Raw genomic sequence first — 23,990 nt, 5'->3', positions numbered from 1 at the left:
CTGCAAAACCCCAAGAATCACTCCAATCCGAGGCCGAACTTGGCGGCACAACGTGTAGGAGAAAAAAGGTGGGAAAACGTCTCTTATAATAAAAAGGTTTATCATAATAAAATACAACACGGAGAGAGACAAGACAACGGAACCCGGACAGATACAGCGCACAATGACAACAAATGGGTGAGGCAAGGCTAAAAAAAACCCAAATATTATGTATGAGTAAATAAATAAAGCATAACCCCCTCATGTCGTCAATTTATCAGACTTGCAGATAATGAATAATGGGGACAGGCGAGGGCTCGACACAAGTTGGTTGCCGCAGCGGAAAAAGTGCAGCTCAGGGAGTGATGGGGCTGTGGAAATGGCGATGAGGGAGTCGAGATGAGAGGCACATCTCTTCTTCGGAGGGTGAAGCAAAGAGAGATCAAGATATTGACGTCGCCGTATGCAAAGCTCAATTGTCGCGTGAAACATGATCATGACCCTCGTGAATTTTGGGACCGCTCCAATGCAAGGAGAGTCCCTGTTATTGACTACCCACTGCTCATGGACAGGGCCCTCTTCCAGGTCATCACACACTGTGATATTGTGTTGAGGGTGGCATGACCAGCAGAAAACACCTCAACATACACAACATGTTTTACAAAAATCAATGCATCCCGAGAATTACCTGCAGAGACAAGGAGGTAGCGTCCTGATGGAGCTGAACCAAGTGTACAGAATGACAACTAGGATTGGCTGCATACGTAAAAAGTGCAACAGACTATACCGAATCCAATTTTTAAGCGAACCCGAAGACAACAAACCAGAGAAGGTATCCCTAACCCACCTTGCAAAAAAATTATAAAGACAGGTGCAAATGCAAGATGAATGAAATGAATGAATGATCGTTTTAAGGCCATTTTCCCCGCTAGGGCGGGGGTTAGCCTTGTGGGCCCCATGACAATCATCGTTCCCTGTTTGAGGCAATGTTTTTATGGCCGGATGCCCTTCCTGACGCCAACCCTCGGTCACGCTCTTACGATGCGCAGGGATACGGTGTACCTATTCTAAGCCGGGGTACACACCGGGATCATTCATCCCAGCAAGCTGGTACTCAATTTGCCGACCTCGGAAGGATGACAGGCTGAGTCAACCCCCCTGGTGTTAATTCAGCGATCGACCGGGATTCGAACCCAGGACCCTTGGATCCCAAGCCGGCACCCTAACCGCTAAGCCAACACCAGGTTGTGCAAATGGAAGATGTCACACAATAAACTGAAACGTCAACGAATACAGCCCCAGCAATTGCAAAAAAGAAGAAAGAAAAATAGAAAATGAAATATGAACAGATATATACCGACAACTGGGAAAACAATAAAAGAGCAGGAAGGTATTAAAAAAAGAGTTGGACAGATTGGGAGTAGACAAACTGGGCTTTTTGGAATGGCTAAGAAGAAGTCAGATCAACCGGGACGGAGAATGAATCATTTATAAATTCCCAAGACAACATCAGCACATCAATGGCTTCAAGAAAATGGTGGGACTGAGTCAATTGGACAAGTGTCGGTTCTGCAAGGTAGAAACAGAAAGCACAAGTCACCTCCTATCAGGATGTAAAAAAAAAACTCATGTCAGAGCAGCTGTACACCGAAAGGCACAACAAAGTATGTCGAGTAATCCACTGGCACATCTGCAAAAGTCTCAATATCTCAGTTCCAGAAAACTCAAGGAAACATGAACAAAAAGCAATCACTGAAAACAAGGAAGTAATGCTCATGTACGACCTAATGATCCCATCAAGTGTGAACATAGAAAACAAAGCATTGCGACCGGATATAGTACTGAGGTACAAAAAATAAATAAAGGCATTGCTAATTGAGGTGTCAGCCCCCAGCGATTTTGGCCTAAACAATGCAGAAATCTCAAAAATGACGAAATACCAAGATCTTTAAAATGAAGTGAAAAGATCTAGGAAGCTGAAGAGCACCAAAATTGTACCAGTGATTTATTGGAGCAACGGTAATGATATAAATAAATAAAAATCATACAGAGATCTTAAAAACCATCACTTGGAATATTACGACAAAATAACTGCATTTGGAAGCTGTTCGAGGCTTGGTGACGTTCCTCAAAAGAGCCCTCGGAACAAAACTTTGAGAACAGGAAAACCTCACAAATTGGTCCATGAATCATGCTCTCTTACTGAAACTAAGGTGGATACTTTGAGACCTGGGAGGACTCTGTTCTATCTTTTCTAACCCACATATGGAGATAACGACACACACACACACACACACACACACACACACACACACACACACACACACACACACACACACACACACACACACACACACACACACACACACACACACACACACACACACACAATAGACTATTGCAGTGTCTGAAATCATGAAATTCTCCTGTTACGTTACTAACCAACAAACAGGTAGTGTCTGTTCCAGATCATCCGATGGTAGAGGTTCACACTTGTTCAAATTAACAAACATGTCACCCATTCGTCAAGAGCTGGCTCCACATCTCCTCTACATCTCCCCAGACAATCTCGCATGTCTTAAAGACACTGCATGACACCAGAGATTTCTCAAAGATATAAACATTGCCAGTTGGGAGTGTCCACATCCCGCCAGACAATTATCATACACATTAGGGGCTGTTGTCTGCTTCACCTAAGAGGACATCTTTTTTAAAATCATAACTCAAGGATTTATGCAAATTATATCTTTAAAATAAAAGCAAGACATATTTTGTTTGCTGGAATACCTGCAATGCAACGTCTTTGCGTTGAAACTGGAGATTCTGGGAGGCCAAGTAGCAGCTTATAATGATGATGTGGGAAATAGAAATGAAACTTCCAGCCACAGCGGAATCTTGCACGCTCAATGGCAGCATTGTATACATTACAAACACTGTGAACAATACCAGTGCAACCTGCCAAGGAAAAGGAATGATGTTAAAATTCACCTAAAACTGAGATGTACTTCATTGAGACACATCCAACGACTTGATTTCAATACTACCTCCAAATGACATCAAGGAGAAAGTGTTCTTCTGTCTGGTTCTCCTACCAACAAAAAAACATAACACATAAAACATATAATAAAAGGAGCGGGAGACAAGAGGGGAGAGAGAGAGAGAGAGAGGGAAGCACACAAGCACAACAACAGCAGAGAACAAGGACATCGGTAGATCTGTGGAAGGGAGAGGGCTGTGGTACATGATATAAAACAAATGGACACTACTCGGAATTTCAGGAATGAAGTCAGAGATTGAAAGAGGTGGATTTGGGGTGTTTTAACGGGGGTAGAAAAGATCAAGGTTTTGGATGGGGGAAGATAAGAGATGGTGGTGAACAGCTGTTTTAAAGGCCGGGAGAGAAGAGTGGGATTGAAGAGAGTGAGGGAGTTTGTTTCAGAGGCGGGAAAAAAAGAGGAATTAAAGGAAAGAGTGAAGGTGAGCAGCGATTCTTGATTGGGAAATTTCACCAGAAGAGGGTTGCTGGCAGACCTTGTGCGTCCTGCAGAAATATTGGGGGGGGGGGGGCGGGGGGGAGCTGTTGGGGAGAGGGGAAGACAGAGCACAAACAGAGAAGGGGGTGCACGTCCGGAGAGGAGTAGGTAAAAGACAAAATCCACCAACCTGCCTGCGATGAGAGAGTGGAAGGCCCTCAGAATCAGCTTAATCACGGGAGATTCCAATGATTCTAAAAGCTTTGATTGCTACAGCGTGAAGCCGAGCTATGTGTGAGGCAGGAGCACCAGCCCAGAGGGGAGAGCAGTACTTCATTGAGCTGTGGATAAAAGCTTTGTATGTGGTAAGGACCTCAGAAGTGCAAAGGATTTTTCAAGTGATTATATCAACATCTGCAGAGCATGAAGAGGCTGCTGCCTGCCAATCTGAGGGATGAGAGGTGGTACAGCAGAGAGTGGAGTCATCAGAAAAAAGATAGAGGATTTTTCACAGAGTCGGAAAGATCATTAATATAAATAAAAAAAGCACAGGGCCCAGAACATTGCCCTGAGGGACTTTGGCCTGGACAGGAAGAGGAGAGGAGATAATTCCATTGATAGCCACATGTTGACTATGAGAGGAGAGGAAGTGAACGAGCCATGAGTGGAGATTTCCATGGATACCATAAGTGGAGAGTTTGGTGAGCAGAGCGGGGTGCCAGACCGTTTCAAAGGTACGTGATATGTCGAAGGGAACAGCTCTGATTTCCTGTTTGGCGTTGAGGATCTCCATCCATTGTTGAGAAAGCAGAAGCAGCATGTCCAGAGTCGTGTGACCTGGTCTGAAACCAAATTGATGATCAGAGATCAAACCATTGGAGAAGAGGAAGGTTTTAATATCAGAAGCGATGATGGAATCCATGATCTTGCTGATAATTGGGAGCAGGCTGATTGGTCTATAGTCGCAAGGATCTGTTTTTGCACATTTTTAATGTAAAGCGGTAATGTTGGCTGATTTCCAAGATGATGGCAGATGACCTTGAGCAAATAAGGTGGTGAATAGTACAGAGAGAGGGTGTGATAGAGAAGCAGAGCAGGGTTTTAGGGCACGTGGACTGATTCCGTGTGATCCGATTGCAGAATCAGAGTCGAGGATTGACAGAAACTTCTCCACCTTGTCGGGAGAGAAGGACACAGAGTCCATGAGCAGCTGCGTACGACTGGGTAAGGTGGGTACATAGAGAGATCGGTTTGGGACACAATATTTTGATGCAAACACAGAGTTGAGGCATTCAGCTTTTTCACGTGCGGAGTCAGCTGTGTAGCCGTTTGAGGTAAGGGAGGGGATGAAAGGGGAATAAACACCAGAAACAGATTTGACCAGATGCCACCAGGATTTGGAGGAGGGACAAAGGTTTGAGAGTTCAGTCTTGAGAGTAGAGATATAGTGTTTCCTGGCTCTCCTGAGGGTAGACACACACTTGTTCCAAGCTTTGTGAAAGGAACTGAGATTGCCTTCATTTGGATCTGCCTTACTTGAGGCGAAGGCAAGTTGTTTCAGGGAAACTGCCTCACCACAAGATTCAGTGTACCCTGGACAGTGTACAGTGTACTATGGGAGGAAGGGTATGACAACTGAAGACAAGATGGGATAAATCTGTGCATGAGAGAGAAAATGTCTTTGGAAAAGTTCCCCAAGATGTTCCCATTCGTTTCCAATCGTCTGCTTCGGTGCTTCCTTCCTCCTGGAATATAGCTTCTGTTGTCCCTGTATTCAAGCTTCATTGCTTCACTTCAACATTGCTTCAAAAAGGGGACCGAAAAACAACAACAACCACAGTTCCCGAAAAAGGCCAACCCCCGCTTGCGGGGAAAAATGGCCTCTAAAGGTGTTTTTTTTTTGTCCCTGTATTCAAGGGTGCCGGTGAGAATTCTGAGTCAAGTAACTATCGCCAATCAGCCTGCTTCCTGTAATAAGTGATATATTTGAATGCTTCATCAATGAACAACTTCTCAGCCATCTGGAGGGCATTGAACTTCTCACCGACTGCCAGTATGGCTTTCACAAATTACTGCTCTACTGGTGATCTGCTATCCTTAATTATGTATCATTTCAATATGGCATTGGAGCTCAAGCGTGAAGCTATGGTTATCTCAAAAGTTGTTTTGGACAACTCAAAAGCCTTTGATAAAGTGTGGCACATGGGTCTACTCCACAAGTTTCAGTCGTATGGTGTATCTGGAGTGATGCATTCAAGCAAAGCTTGCCTCTAACTGCATAATCCACAAGAAACAAAGGTGTGTCTGCCACTCACACAAATGTTTCTGCTAATCCAAATCAAAGAAAACCAGAAGGAACATTGTGATCCAGAATTTTGCGGTTACACGTATTGCGGAATATGTGGTTTTGCCGAGTGAGATGTAATCCGTGGCTGATGCTTACCTTTGATGTCAGGAGGTACTATTCTTATTTAACAGACGATTGTGGTCATCATTGATTAGATATTTAAATGGTATGCTGTCATGATGAGGGCAAAGGCCTGAAATCAGGACGGCATGGTGTTGAAGTTGTAGGGACTCACTCCAATGGAAGAGGGGTCCCAATTGTATGACCATGTTTTCTGGCCCTTCGGGGGTTAGGATGTGTGTGTTTTGATTGACCATGTACTTCAGCCTTCTGGCAAAGGTGCATGTGTAAGCTTATAGGACAGTCTTGTTGGACTGTGTGCTTTGGCCATGTGGTTCGAGTGCACGTCCCAAGTTGTGTTTAAATGTTTGGAATTTTTTTTCCATTTTTTAATATAAAAAGGCACCTTCATTGGAGGACAAATAAGCCTGAAATCTGGATAGGCAGCTCCAGTTGATGTTTAAACAATGACCACCATTTTTTTTTAAATCTCAGCTTTTGAGTGGCCGGGCTAAAGCTTCTATTGTCTACGCATGATGCAGGATTGTTTATCCATTGGATATCAGATGGGAGTGCTTGTCACGCTCAAAATGTTTTTGATTTAAATTCCCGATCACAATGTGCCTTCAGGTTTTCTTTGGTTTGCATTAGCAGAAACATTTGTGTTTGTGGCAGACACGCCTTTGTTTCTTGCGGATTATGTGGTTTTGCCAAGTGAGACATAATCCGTGGCAGATGCCAACCTTTGTTGTCAGGAGGTACCAATTCTTATATATACGTAGTGGCCTGGGAAAGTATTCACCCCCAATCAATGTTACATTTCGATGAATTACGAATTATGTAGAAGCAATTTTTCCAAATTACCTTTTTTATTCATAACTGAAGTGATCAAACGAAACACTGTTATAGTTTAAAGAGGTTACATGTCAGGAATACCTGCAAAAAACATGTACAAATCAAAATTCACGGGTTGCAAAAGTATTCAGCCCCTTAGGTCAGTACTTGGTGGAAGCGCCTTTTGCAGCAATGACTGCTACAAGTCTTTTTGGGTCGGTCTCGAGCAGCTTTGCACAGTGAGATGGTGAAATCTTTGCCCATTATTCACGTGAGAATTCCTCTAATTCTGCCGAGTTTGATGAGGATCGTTGATGGACTGCAATCTTGAAATCTCGCCATAAATGTTAAATTGGGTTCAAATCATGACTTTGATTAGGCCACTACAACAACAACAATAACAACAACAACAACAACATGCATTTTAAGGCCATTTTTCCTGCAAGAGCGGGGGTTAGCCTTTCGGTCCCCATGACAGGCATGACAATCTTCTCCATCTTGCCCTATTTTCTGCATCTCTCCTTGTTAACCCCCTTTCCTGCATTTCTTCTTCCACCATCTTTAGCCAAGTCTTTCTCGGTCTTCCCCGTCCTCTACTTCCTTCTACATTCATTTCCATCACTCTTCTCAACTAGTCACTTTCATCCTTCCTCAACACATGACCAAACCATCTCAACCTGTTCCTCTTCACAACATCAATCACAGGCTCTACTCCCATCATCTTTCGCAATTCATCATTTGTCTTAATCTCTCTCAACGATACTCCGCACATCCACCGAACCATTCACATTTCCACCCTTTCCAGCCTTCGTTGCTGCTCTACATTCATGACCCATGTCTCGCTCCCATAAATCATAACACTTCTCACACATGGAGCATACACCTTTCCCTTCAGCTTCAACGACACTCCCCTCCTCATCAGCATGCCACTCAGTTCCCGAAACTTCTTCCATGCACATCTCACTCTACCAACCGTTGCCGAGTCTGATCCACCTTCTCCATTCAGCATGTCTCCGAGGTAGCAAAATGTTTTCACACCTTCCAGCTTCACGCCGTCTCCAAGATCCAACTCAACATTTCCTCCATCTGCAGCTCCCTCTGTGCACACCTTACATTTGAATGTAGCTGCCACACTGGTTAATGACCCTCTCAGACCACTACATTTTTGATGAACCCACTCAGCGCACATTGTACATTGAATGGAGTTCACTCCGACACCCTTCCTGCACACAGCACACGGCCACTTCCCAGTTCTTTCCACCTCACCACATGCTTTACCACTTGCCATCACCTTCGTCTTTCCTATATTCACCTTCAGACCTTTTGTCTCCATGCATTCCTTCCAGTTGTTCATCTTTTCCTTCAGTCCATCCATACTTTCCACAATCAACACCAGATCATCTGCATACAACAACTCCCACGGTAAACCCTCCTTTACGTTCTGAGCCAGCACCTCCATCACAGCTACAAATAGTAGTGGACTTAGTACCGACCCCTGATGCACTCCCACTTTCACCTCAAACTCACCACTGTTTCCGTCCTTCGTCCTTACAGCTGTGCGTGCTCTTTTGTACATTGCCATCACAACTCTGATCAACCATTCCTCCACTTCTAAACTTCCTCAATGCCCATGTCAATACTTCGCGTGGAACCCTATCGAATTCTTTCTCCAGATTAACAAACCCAAGAAACAACTTCTTCCTCTTCTCCATGTACTTCTCCTGCCTCACAATAAAGAGCGCATCTGTCGTTCCTCTTCCTGGCATAAATCCAAACTGCATTTCGTCGATCGTCACCTTCTTCCTTATCCTCCTCTCCAACACCCTTTCCAATACCTTCATTCCATGCTCCAATAACTTTATCGCTCGGTACGAGCCACACGCCAGAGGGTCACCTTTCCCCTTGTATAGAGGGACGAGGGTACTCAGTTCCCAATCCACTGGAATGCGGCCTTCTTTCACCACCAGATTACAGATCTCTGCCATTCTCTTTACACCCCAACTTCCTGCTGCCTTCAACATATCTCCCACAACTCCCATCGGCCCTCCCGCTTTTCTACTCTTCATTGCTATTATCGCTTCCTCAACTTCCTTCTCAGTTATCTTCTCTACCGGTCCTAAAACTGGGTTACTCTCTATGTTGCCATCCCATTCATTCTCTGTATTCAACAGCATTTCCATATATATTTTCCATCTTCCTTTAATTCCATCTGGGTCCACACGATTTGTCCCACTTCATCCTTCAAGCAACTCACCCCCATCACATCACACCTCTCTTTCGCTATCTGCTTTGCAATCCTGAATACCGCTCTCTGACCCTCTTCCGAATCCAAGCGTTCTCCGAACATTTTCCTACATGCCTCCTGCGCCTTTGCTACCTCTTTCTTTGCAGCCTTCTTGGCTGCCTTGGCAGCCTTCTTGACTAGGCCACCGAAGAACATATATTTTCTTCTCATTCAGCCACTCCAGTGTGGCTTTAGTTTAATGCTTCGGATCATTGTCCTGCTGAAATGTGAATCTCCCACCCAGTTTCAGATTCATGGCTGAATCAATCAGGTTCTCATCAAAGAACGGGGGTAGAAACGATGTTAATATGATGCTGTCATCACTGTGCTTGGCAGTAGGCATGGTGTTAACTGGGCAATGTACAGTGTTCGGCTTAGGCCAGGCGTTAACACTTTGAATTTAGACCAAAAGGTTGAATTTTTGTCTCGTCTGACCACAATACCTTTCTCCATATGTCTGCAGTATCATTAAGATGCTTTTTCGCAAACTCCATTCAAGCTTTTAGATGTGTCTTGTTCAGTAATGGCTTCTTTCTTGCCGCCTGTACATAGAGGCCAGCTTTGTAAAGGGAACACGATATTGTTGATTGATTAACACACTGACATAGAGCCATCTTGGACATAGAGCCTTGAAAATCTTTCAAAGTCTTTGTTGGATTTACAGTGACATCCTGAACCAGTTTCCTGCTTTTCCGGCTGCTGAGTTTGGATGGGCCACCTCATCAGGGTAGAGTCTGGGTGGTATGATACGTCTTCCACTTATTAATGATGGATTTCACCATACTCAAAGGGATAATGAGTGACTTTGAAATCTTCTTATAACCCTCTCCTGAACGATGCTTCTCCACCACTTTATGTCTCACATAAAATTGCACCTTAAACTCCTTAGATAACGGGGGGAGTTAATTTCCAAATTAAACCACTGATTTTATACAGGTGAAACCTATTACACTTATTTTGTTACCTTTCAAACACATCATTTGTTCCTGTAGTGATTTATGTTTACTTAGGCAAAGGGTTTGAATACTTATGCAAATGAGAATCATTTGATTTTCTGTTAATGTAACTTATACACATTTTATCTGCAAATTTTACCTTTATCGCTTTGGAGTAGTTTCTGAAGACTCTATATATTTAGTTTGATTTGAAAGCATCATGAAATAAGCTCAAGTGGCATCAAAATGTGAAAACTTGGGAAGGGTTAATGAATGAATGAATGATCGTTTTAAGGCCATTTTCCCCGCTAGAGCGGGGGTTAGCCTTGCGGGCCCCATGACAATCATGGTTCCCTGTTTGAGGCAATGTTTTTATGGCCGGATACCCTTCCTGACGCCAACCCTTGGTCACGCTCTTACGATGCGCAGGGATATGGTGTACCTATTCTAAACCGGGGTACACACCGGGATCATTCATCCCAGCAAGCTGGTACTCAATTTGCCGACCTCGGAAGGATGACAGGCTGAGTCAACCCCCCTGGCGTTAATTCAGCGATCGACGGGGATTCGAACCCAGGATCCTAGGATCCCAAGCCGGCACCCTAACCGCTAAGCCAACACCAAGGTAGAAAAGACCATGAGTATGGATGGGGGATTACCTAAGGAGGAGGTGAACAGCCATAGAGAAGCCCGAGTGGGAAGAATGCCTTTGAACAGACAGAGGAAGTTGGTTCACAGGGGAGATTATTTGAAGGGGAACCCAAATGCTGAGACCACCTCAACACTAATCTATCCCTTGATACCCTATAGAATAGATATGATGTGTCTTTTTCCAATTTGTGATTTATATAGTGGGTAATGTTGCAATTAAATGGCTAAATCTTCGACCTTGCTGGTTGTAGTAATACAAACCGAGATGGTTCCATGCTACACCAATGGCCGTAAGATTTGAGGGTTGCCAGACATTGGACGAGGTTTGTCTGAAATATCTGAGTGTGGATTGGGCCGACAAAATATTCACTTTTGTGCTTGGAACATTTTACAGAGCATTATTTTGAGACAACAGAGATGTGATCTTGAGGTTTTCCACCACGATTGAGAGAGGATGCCATCCTCATGATTAATCGGAATAAATATCCGATGCTCAAAACTTGAGGATCATCACGCATTACTCTCCCCTCCGTAATCCCCCATCAACCGTCACCCTAGCAAACAATACCCAAAGCAACCGCACCCCCCCCCCCCCCCCTCCACTCCACAATCCCTCATCAACCATCAACCCCACAATACCCGACACCATCCCACCCTATACCCCCTCTGCAATCCCCCCCATCAACCGCCACCCTAGCTAACAATACCCAAGACAACCCCACATCCCCCTCCACCGTCCCCCCACAAACCCCTTCCACTGGGGCGAGATCACCACGGCACAGCACAGACACAGAACAGTGACAGCATGATACACACAGACACAGCATGGCATGACCACAGTGAACCACATGCATCCTCTCCTGCCCCCGATTCCTTCCCGCACACACTTTTGTCTGCCTCCCTCTATCTTGTCCTTCAACTCTGCTGTTGCTGTTTCCCCCCTCTCTATGCTGTTGCTTTTGTCCTGTTGCGTCCTGATCCATTCAGTGTACTATTACTAGCTCTTCCATGAGCCTTGACCCTGTATACAAAAAAATGCAGGATATTGTCATTTGGAGGAATCATTTTGGTTTCACATGAATAATAAAGTCATCCAATACCAAAGGAAAAATCAACACAGTACAGTAAATGCGATTGAAACTGTGGTGTGACCTGATATAGATTATCATCACAAATAATATGTTCAAGCAAGAATGATAAAAAACGATAACTCTTGGCATACCTGGTTCCATGATGAAACTTTGCCACCAAAAAAGGTGAACACGTAGGCAGACACCGTGAGCACTAAGCAGATAGTGATGGAGAAGAAGCGCAGCATGCGACAGAACAAAGACTCGACACACACGAGTGCAAAGAAGATGATGAATATGACCAAAGCCATGGCCACCGTGATGACAAAAGGAAGGTGATCAGCTGCAGACTGCAATCACGTTGTACAAATATCGAATAATTTATTAGAATTTATGTTTGATACTGTTTAAGAACCATAATGTTATATGCATACATATCTAATATATATAAAGCTCATTCTAACCACTGACTCACTCACTGGCTGACTGAAAGTAATGTTCGGTACTTTCTGGGTGTTTTGGAAAGCTGACATTTGGCATGCCGACGGACATCGAAGCTGATACACCGGGAAAAATCATAATACCATTGGAAAGCTTCCATAAATTAAAGTAAAAAAACGCAAACTCATCCGTAAAAAAAAAAATACGTCAATCGATATCTACCATTTTAAAATTGTAATTTATATAACTGTAAACTGTGAAATTAAAACTTCAATGAACATTTACGTTAAAAAAACCGTAAACGCGTCCGTTAAAAAAAAAAACATCAATTGATATGCCACATTTGAAAACTGTGAAATAAAAACCTCAATTGATATCTAGCATTTGAAAATTGTAATTTCTATAACTGTAAACTGTGAAATAAAAACCTCAATTGATATCAAGCATTTGAAAATCGTGATTTCTATAACTGTAAACTGTTACAACACTGTTACAACTATACAATTACAACTACATATGGGCAGGGTACAGCCCGAAGTGGAGATCGGTTTCTGAGGTTTGGGACATGGAATGTAGGGACAATGACAGGGAGATCAGGAGAAGTGGTGGAAGTATTGGTCAGAAGAAGAGTGGACATATGTTGTGTGCAAGAGACGAGATGGAAGGGAAGTGGTGTGAGATGGTGAAGGGGAGGCAGGGACAGAAATACAAGTTTATGTGGCAAGGGTGCCTGGAGGGCGTGAATGGTGTTGGTGTCCTGTTTTCTAAGGAGTTTGTAGACAGTGTGGTGAGTGTGACGAGAGTGAGTGATAGGTGGATGATGGTGAAAATGATGATTGGAAAGCTCTTGGTGAACGTCATCTCGGGATATGCTCCGCAGGTTGGTCGGAGCGATGAAGAGAAGGACAAGTTCTGGTGTGCGACAGAGAAGCTGATGGAAAACCTGAAAGATGAGGAAGTTGTTGTGGTAGGAGGAGACCTAAATGGACATGTGGGAAGGAGTATGGATGGTTTTGAGGGAGTTCGTGGGGGTTACGGAAATGGTGTGAGAAATGGAGAAGGTGAAAGGATTTTGGAGTTTGCTGATGGAGCTGATTTGTTGATTTGTAATACTCAGTTCTAGAAAGAGGATAATAAGCTTGTTACATACACGTCAGGTGGGTCGACGACAACCGTTGACTACCTGATGGTGCGTAGGCGAGATAGGGGGCACCTCCGGGACACAAAGGTGATCCCGGGGGAGGAGGCCGTTTCACAGCACCACTTGGTTGTCTGCGACATAAGGGTGAAATGTGCGAGGAGAGCTCGGCGGGTGAAGTACCAACAGAGAATGAAGGTGTGGAGGTGGAAAGAGGTGACAGTACGGGAGGCATTAAAAGAGAGGCTGAGTATGGTAGAGGCTGATGTGGTTGAGCTGGAAAGTGGTTGGATGTCAATGAAAGCTAGTCTGTTGGGAGCCGTTGGTGAGGTATGTGGATGGACAAAAGGACCAGCGAGGCACTCGGAAACATGGTGGTGGGATGATGAAGTTGGAAAGAGGATTGAGGAGAAGAGGAAGAAGTTCAAGGAGTGGCAGAAGGCGAAGGGTACGGGAGCAGAAACAGCAGAGCATGAAAGTTATAAAGCAGCCAAGAAGGCTGCAAAGAAAGAGGTAGCAAAGGCGCAGGAAGCATGTAGGAAAATGTTCGGAGAACGCTTGGATTCGGAAGAGGGTAAGAGAGCAGTATTCAGGATTGCAAAGCAGATAGCGAAAGAGAGGTGTGATGTGATGGGGGTAAGCTGCTTGAAGGATGAAGTGGGACAAATCGTTGTCGACCCAGATGGAATTAAAGGAAGATGGAAAATATATATGGAAATGCTGTTGAATACAGAGAATGAATGGGATGGCAACATAGAGAGTAACCCAGTTTTAGGACCGGCAGAGAAGATAACTGAGAAGGAAGTTGAGGAAGCGATAAAAGCAATGAAGAGTAGAAAAGTGGGAGGGCTGACGGGAGTTGTGGGAGATATGTTGAAGGCAGCAGGAAGTTGGGGTGTGAAGAGAATGACAGAGATCTGTAATCTAGTGGTGAAAGAAGGCCGCATTCCAGTGGATTTGGAACTGAGTACCCTCGTCCCTCTATACAAGGGGAAAGGTGACCCTCTGGAGTGTGGCTCGTACCGAGCGATAAAGTTATTGGAGCATGGAATGGAGGTATTGGAAAAGGTGTTGGAGAGGAGGATAAGGAAGAAAGTGAAGATCGACGAAATGCAGTTTGGATTTATGCCAGGAAGAGGAATGACAGATGCGCTTTTCATTGTGAGGCAGTTGCAGGAGAAGTACATGGAGAAGAGGAAGAAGTTGTTTCTTGGGTTTGTTGATCTGGAGAAAGCATTCAATAGGGATCCATGCAAAGTATTGACATGGGCATTGAGGAAGTTAGGAGTGGAGGAATGGTTGATCGGAGTAGTGATGGCAATGTACAAAAGAGCACGCACAGCTGTAAGGACGAAGGACGGGAACAGTGGTGAGTTTGAGGTGAAGGTGGGAGTGCATCAGGGGTCGCTACTAAGTCCACTACTATTTGTAGCTGTGATGGAGGTGCTGGCTCAGAACGTAAAGGAGGGTTTACCGTGGGAGTTGTTGTATGCAGATGATCTGGTGTTGATTGCGGAAAGTATGGATGGACTGAAGGAAAAGACGAACAAGTGGAAGGAATGTATGGAGACAAAAGGTCTGAAGGTGAATATCGGAAAGATGAAGGTGATGGCAAGTGGTAAAGCATGTGGTGAGGTGCAAAGAACTGGGAAGTGGCCCTGTGCTGTGTGTAGGAGGGTGTCGGAGTGAACACCATTCAATGTACAATGTGTGCTGAGTGGGTTCATCAAAAATGTAGTGGTCTGAGAGGGTCATTAACCAGTGTGGCAGCTACATTCAAATGTAAGGTGTGCACAGAGGGAGCTGCAGATGGAGGAAATGTTGAGTTGGATCTTGGAGACGGCATGAAGCTGGAAGGTATGAAAACATTTTGCTACCTCGGAGACATGCTGAATGGAGAAGGTGGATCAGACTCGGCAACGGTTGCTCGAGTGACATGTGCATGGAAGAAGTTTCGGGATCTCAGTGGCGTGCTGATGAGGAGGGGAGTGTCGTTGAAGTTGAAGGGAAAGGTGTATGCTGCATGTGTGAGAAGTGTTATGATTTATGGGAGCGAGACATGGGTAATGAAGGTAGAGCAGCAACGAAGGTTGGAAAGGGTGGAAATGCAAATGGTTCGATGGATGTGCGGAGTATCGTTGAGAGAGAGGAAGACAAATGATGAATTGCGAAAGATGATGGGAATAGAGCCTGTGATTGATGCTGTGAAGAGGAACAGGTTGAAATGGTTTGGTCATGTGTTGAGGAAGGATGAAAGTGACTGGTTGAGAAGAGTGATGGAAATTAATGTAGAAGGAAGTAGAGGACGGGGAAGACCGAGAAAGACTTGGCTAAAGATGATGGAAGAAGAAATGCGGGCAAGGGGGTTAACAAGGAGAGATGCAGAAAATAGGGCAAAGTGGAGAAGCTTGTCATGGGGACCGCAAGGCTAACCCCCGCTCTAGCAGGAAAAATGCATGTTGTTGTTGTTGTTGTTGTTGTATAACTGTAAACTGTGAAATTAAAAACCTCAATTGATATCTAGCATTTGAAAATTGTAATTTCTATAACTGTAAACTGTGAAATAAAAACCTCATTAGATATCAAGGATTTGAAAATCGTGATGTCTATGACTGTAAACTGTGAAATAAAAACACCTCAATTGACATCAAGCATTTTAAAATTGTAATTTCTATAACTGTGAACTGTGAAATTAAACCCTCAATTGATATCAAGCATTTGAAAATTGTAATTTCTATAACTGTAAACTGCGAAATAAAAACCTCAATTGATATCAGGCATTTGAAAATTGTAATTTCTATAACTGTAAACGGTGAAATAAAAACCTCAATTGATATCTAGCATTTGAAAATTGTGATTTCTATAACTAAACTGTGAAATAAAAACCTCAAATGACATTTAGCATTTGAAAATCGTAATTTATATAACTGTAAACTGTGAAATAAAAACCTCAATTGACATCTAGCATTTGAAAATTGTAATTTCTACACCTGTAAACTGCGAAATAAAAACCTCAATTGATATCAAGCATTTGAAAATCATGATTTCTATAACTGTAAACTGTGAAATAAAAACCTCAATAGATATCAAGCATTTGAAAATCGTGATTTCTATAACTGTAAACGGTGAAATAAAAACCTCAATTGATATCAAGCATTTGAAAATTGTAATTTCTATAATTGTAAACTGTGAAATAAAAACCTCAATTGATATCTAGCATTTGAAAATTGTGATTTCTTTAACTAAACTGTGAAATAAAAACCTCAGACATTTCGCATTTGAAAATCGTAATTTTTACAACTGTAAACTGTGAAATAAAAACCTCAATTGATATCTAGCATTTGAAAATTGTAATTTCTACACCTGTAAACTGTGAAATAAAAACCTCAATTGATATCAAGCATTTGAAAATCATGATTTCTATAACTGTAAACTGTGAAATAAAAACCTCAATTGATATCGAGCATTTGAAAATTGTAATTTCTATAATTGTAAACTGTGAAATAAAAACCTCAATTGATATCAGGCATTTGAAAATTGTAATTTCTATAACTGCAATAAAAACCTCAATTGATGTCTCGCATTTGAAAATTGTAACTTCTATGACTGTAAACTGTGAAATAAAAACCTCAATTGATATTGAGCATTTGAAAATTGTAATTTATATAACTGTAAACTGTCAAATAAAAACCTCAATAGATATCAAGCATTTGAAAATCGTGATTTCTATAACTGTAAACTGTGAAATAAAAACCTCAATTGATATCAAGCATTTTAAAATTGTAATTTCTATAACTGTAATCTGTGAAATAAAAACCTTAATTGATATCAAGCATTTGAAAATTGTAATTTATATAACTGTAAACTGTGAAATAAAAAACTCCATTGATATCTAGCATTTGAAAATTGTAATTTCTGTAACTGTAAACTGTGAAATATAAACCTCAATTGATATCTAGCATTTGAAAATTGTAATTTCCTTCACTGTAAACTGTGAAATATAAACCTCAATTGATATCGAGCATTTGAAAATTGTAATTTCCTTCACTGTAAACTGTGAAATATACACCTCAATTGATATCTAGCATTTGAAAATTGTAATTTTTATAACTGTACACTGTGAAATATAAACCTCAATTGATATCTAGCATTTGAAAATTGTAATTTCTATAACTGTAAACTGTGAAATATAAACCTCAATTGATATCTAGCATTTGAAAATTGTAATTTCTATAAATGTAAACTGTGAAATATAAATCTCAATTGATATATAGCATTTGAAAATTGTAATTTTTATAACTGTAAACTGTCAAATAAAAACCTCATTCGATATCAGGCATTTGAAAATTGTAATTTTTATAACTGTAAACTGTCAAATAAAAACCTCAATCAATATGTACCATTTGAAAATTGTAATTTATATAACTGTAAACTGTGAAATAAAAACCTCAATTGATATCTAGCATTTGAAAATTGTAATTTTTATAACTGTAAATGGTGAAATAAAAACCTCAATTGATATCTCGCATTTGAAAATTGTAATTTCTATAATTGTAAACTGTGAAATTAAAAACCTCAATTGATATCTCACATTTGAAAATTGTAATTTCTATAATTGTAAACTGTGAAATTAAAACCCTCAATTGATAGCTCGCATTTGAAAATTGTAATTTCTATAATTGTAAACTGTGAAATTAAAAACCTCAATTGATATCTCGCATTTGAAAATTGTAATTTATATTATTGTAAACTGTGAAATAAAAACCTCAATGAATATTTAAGTCAAAAACCGTACACGCGTGTGTTTAAAAAAACCGATATCAACAGCAGGTCGGTGATGCTTGTCGATAATAATAAAGCTTCTATTTATTATGTACCTACGTATGAAGCACGGTTATTGTTTACAATGTGTAAACATACCCCACTAGTACATATAAAACCTTTGCTTCAACATTTGTAATAGGGGCACTACTCTTCGGTTAAAATGATTGAAAGCACCAACTTTTATATTTTATGCATTTCGATTCTCGTCCACTTCTACAATCTCTTGAGGCTGTTCTGCATTTGCCTACATCACATGAAACTCTTGCTTCATTAATTTTGTATACAAAATTAACGCTCGTGGAAGAACAAGGCAGAGCGTTAAAAGGTAACATTGTGACATTGGGGTATTGTGACGACGCGCTCACAGTTGGATATAAGCAAGATAATTAACTAACATCAAAAGATGATTAGAGAAGAGGGAAGGAACCACATTAACCTGCTAGTAAGAGGGTTGAGTCAGGTGTGATTAATGGGGGTAGAAAAGATTGTGTGTATGGAGGGGGGATGACATGGGATGGTTGGTGGTGCATCGTTGCTTGAAGGCTTAGGGGGAAGAATGTAATTTCATCACTACTTCGGAATCGCTAGTCTGTCTGTCTTCTATCACCTCCTTTCTGGTCTTACACTCTCTGCTCTTTCCATGCTTTGACCGAGGTTTCTGCAGGATGCACACGGTCCATCATCAACCCCATTGTGGTGAAACTCTCCAAAATGAAGAATCAATGCTCACCTCACTCCACTCAATAATTGTTCCTGTTTTACCCCACCTCTGGAACCATCTTCCACCCTCTACAACTATTGGGGACGCCTTTTAATGGTGGTTTTAATCCCCAACGCAAGTCGGGGGCCAAATCGTCCCCATTCCTCCCTGCTGCCCAGATTCGTCATGACCTGGTCCTTTCCCTCTTGTCTCTATCTCTCTCCTTCTCTAACTCTGTCATGGCCCTGACTTTGTGAAGGCAGGTGTACACCATTCTAGATGTGGGGGATATCTGGGTCGCTTCTGGGAGATCGATCGGCTGTCTCCGTGCCGCGGGCTTGTTCAAGAGAACTGTCCTGGGCTATACAACACCAATAACAACACCACCAATAACAACAACACCGAATACCGGAGCCGTTCTCATTGCGTTTACTCGAAGATGACAGCTGGCTACAGGAGCAAGACCAGGTCACCTGATCGACCTTCAGTTTTACATGTACAGAGCTTTTCCCCTTTTGCTGCACAGTGGACGAAATACAGATTCATAATAGTAACAAGTAAAAATAAAAATTGATGTCCTTACCTGTGCTCGCATTTAAGATGGCAGTGAGGGAGAAAACAACGAGGGCGGAGAAGCAAATAATTATCAAATTTCTGGTCAATGGAAATGTCACGACTGTTGAGGTTTATAAATAATTGGCTGCACAGTGCCAATATAATTGTCTGTCGAGGACATTGCTCTGGACTGGTACCTTAAGGTTCATTTAAAATAGGCATGGATCGGTACAAAAGGAAACCACATGCTAAATTTAAACATGAAGGGAGTTGTGATTCTCAGATTGATTGACCAAATATTTTGTTGATCATATCATCATCAGAAGTGAACAATACATCATGTTGGGGTCGATAATTATTCATGATTTGTTAAACTTCTGAAATGCAAGTATGAACAAGAAAAAGAGCAATCAGAGATTGCAAATCCTCACCAGGATGTATTTTCAGTGGTTTTTAAGGCTTTTGTGTTCAAACAAATATGGCGGCCGAACCACGTGATCGATGACGTCATCATTATTTTTTTTCCGAAACTAATTTAGTCCTAGATTATGCTCAAGAAATTTCATCTTGATCGGATGAAGTTTTGTACTATGACAAATTATGACGTCATAATGGAGGCACCTATGACATCATGATTAACGTATTTTATTCCCCATGGAGAGTTCATTACAATGAGCCATATCTCAATTTTTTCTATTCAGCGCTTTCGGAGATATAGAGGTGCAAAGTTTTCGGTTTTTCCAAGATGGCGGCCGAACCACGTGACCTATGACGTCATAAATATCATTTTAAAATTCTACAGGTGGAGTTGCACCTATGGTGAAAATTTCCTGTCAATCGGACCAACGGTTGCAGAGAAAATCATATTTATTCTGTGCGGACAAACAAACAAACAAGAAGACGTCATGCAGAGCACGATACTTGCAAAATCCCCCCCCCCCCCCCCCCCTAAAAGGGTTTCCATTAATACAGCAAATTGTCCATTTCATCAACATTAAAATTGACAATCTTGATCAAAGCTCAGGTCAATAGGATGAAAAGTGACGATTTTCAGATGAAAAATGATTCTAGAAGTTTGACCATTAGTTGACCGATGACCTTTTGATCTTAAAAATAGTTGGTTTCCAAATTCATTGAGGCACTATACAAATGCTGTTCAATTTTGAGGCCAATCAGATTTAAAATGGCGATTTTAGAAATCTGACCTCCAGATGACCTTTGACCTCAATCAATAGGATTCTCAATTGGGACGACCTCGACAACTTGAAGTTTTTTGACGATCGGTTAAAAATTGTGACCTGTAGGCCAGTGACAAACAAGCAGTCAAACAAACCAGAAGACGTCATGCAGAACACGATACTTGCAAAATCCACCCCCCCCCCCCCCCCCAAAGAAAAAAAATTCCATTGATACAGCAAATTGTCCATTTCATCAAGATTAAAATTGACAATCTTGACCAAAGCTCGGATCAATAGGAAGGTAAGTGACGATTTTTCAGATGAAAAATGATTTTGGAAGGTTGACCTTGAGTTGACCTTTGACCTTTTGACATCAAAATAGTTCGTTTCCCTATTTAGTGATTCAATGTACAAATGCTGTTCAATTTTCAAGTCAATCAGATGAAAATTGAGGATTTTTGAAACTTGGCCTATGTTGACTTTTTGGCCTGTGTTGACCTCAAAAATACTTGGTGGTTGAATTCAATGACCATATTCAAATCGTCTTAGAATTTCAAGTCAATCGGATGAAAATTTATGATCTTATAAATTTGGCCTATGTTGACCTTTTGGCCTATGTTCACCGAAAATATAATTTGTGGTCGAATTCAGTGACTAGATATGCAAATGGTCTTCAAATGTCCAGTCAATTGGATGAAAAGAGGATTTTAGAAATTCGGCCGATGTTGACCTCAAAATACTTGGTGGTTGAATTTAGTGACCAGATATGCAAGTCCTCTTCAAATTTCAAATCAATTGGATGAAAATTGAGGATTTTATAAATTTGGCCTATGTTGACCTTTTGGCCTATGTTGACCTCAAAAATACTTGGTGGTTGAATTCATTGACCAGATATGCAAATGCTCTTCAAATGTCCAGTCAATTGGATGACAATTGAGGATTTTAGAAATTCGGCCGATGTTGACCTCAAAATACTTGGTGGTTGAATTTAGTGACCAGATATGCAAGTCCTCTTCAAATTTCAAATAAATTGGATGAAAATTGAGGATTTTATAAATTTGGCCTATGTTGACCTTTTGGCCTATGTTGACCTCAAAAATACTTGGTGGTTGAATTCAGTGACCAGATATGCAAATCCTCTTCAAATTTCAAGTCAATCGGATGAAAATTGAGGATTTTAGAAATTTAGCAAAGTTGGTGACCTTTGGCCTATGTTGACCTTTTGACCCCAAAAACAATAGGCTTCTTGCTTTTGACCAACTCTACCATTTGGTGAAGATCGGTTGAAAATTGTGACCTGTAGGCCGGTGACAAACAAACAGACAAACAGACAGAACCACAAACACAACCGACCAATATACTTGAAAAAGCTTCGATTTTGCAAGTAACAAACGCAATACCCTCCCCTCAGGCGAGGGTAAATATCAGTGAAATTTGCTGAAAAGGAAACACTGTGAGTCATGGCTTCAACGAGACTCTCAAATCAACGGGTGCAAGATCTATTGGCTGTGTCCGTGCTGCGGGTTTGTTTGAGAGAACTGTCTGGGGCTACACAACAACAACTACTACTGCCAGTGATGGGTTTACAATGGTGCCAGGCCCAAAATCAGAAGGGGGCTCATATCGCGGACCAATATTTTTTTTCCAAGTGTACGTGTCACGATCTTCTTCTTCATTAATGCGTCACCATTATCCTTCCTTTATTGTTGGATCATCTAGGAGAAGCTTGGCTGGAGTCCTCACAAACCAGTTGGTCAGGCCTGACGTTCGACTAGTTCGGGCAGGAATTTGTAATTTGTTCATGGTGCTGGCGCTAGCTCACCTACACTTCACGAAGGACACCGTGAGATATTTTAATGTCCACCAACTAATGCTGGCAGACTGGACGCCCATTTTTCATCCATCCGAAGGACGGCACACACATTGATGAATCACACTGCCTGTGAAACACCAGGATTTTTTTGTATACAAATATGCAAATCCTCTTCAAATTTCAAGTCAATCGGATGAAAATTGAGGATTTTAGAAATTTAGCAAAGTTGGTGACCTTTGGCCTATGTTGACCTTTTGGCCCCAAAAACAATAGGCTTCTTGCTTTTGACCAACTCTACCATTTGGTGAAGATCGGTTGAAAACGTAGCGTAGGATGACTGCAACAGCGTAGGATGACTGCAATGAGCCAATTGTATGTCCAAAGCTTTGATAATTCCTTGAAAATGTAATGCAAGTATAATTTTTAGGGCGTAGCCCTCAGGACAATGTTGTCTGGAACAGCGTTTGTCTGTCCGTCCAGTGTATGTATGCATGTACGTACGCATGTCCCTTCCACAAGCATTTTGTAGGTTTATTCCCTTTAAAATTGGTTTTCTCTGCAACTGTTGGTCCGATTGACACTAAATTTTCACCATTGGAGCACCTCCTCCAGCAGATTTTTTAAATTAAAATTATGACGTCATAGTTCATGTGGTACAGGTGCCATCTTGAACAAAAAACTTTGCACCTCTATTTCTGAAACTGCTCCATGGAAAAAAATTAAAGGTGGCTCATTGTAAAGTACTCATGGGGAATAACATATGTTAATGATGATGTCATAGGTGCCTTCATTATGACGTCATAAATTGGCAAGTATAACGCTTGATTCGATTAGTATGAAATTTCCTGAGCGTGATCTTGGTCTTGGTCAATAAATTGGTCAAAAAAAATTTGATGACATCATCAGTCACGTGGTTCGGCAGCCATATTTTTACAGCGCAGCCCGTACGGCAATGCCGTCTGGAACAGCGTTTATCCACCCGATGTATATGCATGTGTATGTATGCATGTCCCTCACATTCGTCCACCAATCAGAGCTGAGGATCTGGTCACATGACAGTGAGACAGCAGATCCAAGCTCAGCTATGCCGTTGTTAGACTGTAGGTCTTGTTGTAATGATACAAGCTTAGTTCTGAACAAAAGTCCAGCTAAAATTTGTGGAACTTCCTATAATGTAGTATAGATAGATAGGTTACCACTACATTGGATCCTATGACTGCTCTGGCTATTCTCTTGTACTTTGACGCAGACATTATTTTTAAAACATAGACACGCGTGGGTTATCCAACATTATGGTCAGTGACACCACCGGGTGTGACGTGCACTGTCTGTGTGCATAGCATGTCTGTATACACTTGTAAACAATATCAATATCATGCATCACAATGGACGTGCTACCGGTGCACTCCCAGACCGTCACAGTCAGGAGTGGTTTACTGGCAAAATGGCCACTTCCACCCATGCATTTTGGACGTTGGTATGACCCAATCTGTAAACTTCCAAACATGGATTTCAGCAATTGGTACATCCTCTCTCCTGGATCTAATAGTCATTAACTTTTCATCGAAACTCTCCTGTTCCTCTCCTTGATTTGCCTCTTTTGACCACTCTCTGACCATAAAACACATCTCTTTCACGATTGAAAGGGAGCAACCTCAACAATGTACAAAATGGCTTTCAGAATCATTGGAATCTCCTGCGATGTAGT

At 41.7% G+C, this 23,990-nt stretch overlaps 1 protein-coding gene across 7 annotated transcripts in view; it reads right to left on the bottom strand.

The window, feature by feature from the left end:
• The window catches only part of LOC137421238 (adenylate cyclase type 2), a 298,504-nt gene that overhangs the window by 158,583 nt on the left and 115,931 nt on the right, over positions 1 to 23,990 (bottom strand). For all 7 annotated transcript variants that reach the window (XM_068107099.2, XM_078771680.1, XM_078771679.1 and 4 more), the window contains 2 exons: positions 11,786 to 11,983; positions 2,767 to 2,934 (listed from right to left, as the gene is read on the bottom strand). In XM_068107099.2, the coding sequence (XP_067963200.2) occupies positions 2,767 to 2,934; positions 11,786 to 11,983 (366 nt within the window). The remainder of the gene's footprint in view (positions 1 to 2,766; positions 2,935 to 11,785; positions 11,984 to 23,990) is intronic.

Source organism: Myxine glutinosa, chromosome 2, assembly GCF_964187855.1.
Source record: "Myxine glutinosa chromosome 2, kmMyxGlut1.1, whole genome shotgun sequence".
NCBI lineage: Eukaryota > Metazoa > Chordata > Myxini > Myxiniformes > Myxinidae > Myxine > Myxine glutinosa.
This window is presented reverse-complemented; position numbering and strand designations above follow the sequence as displayed.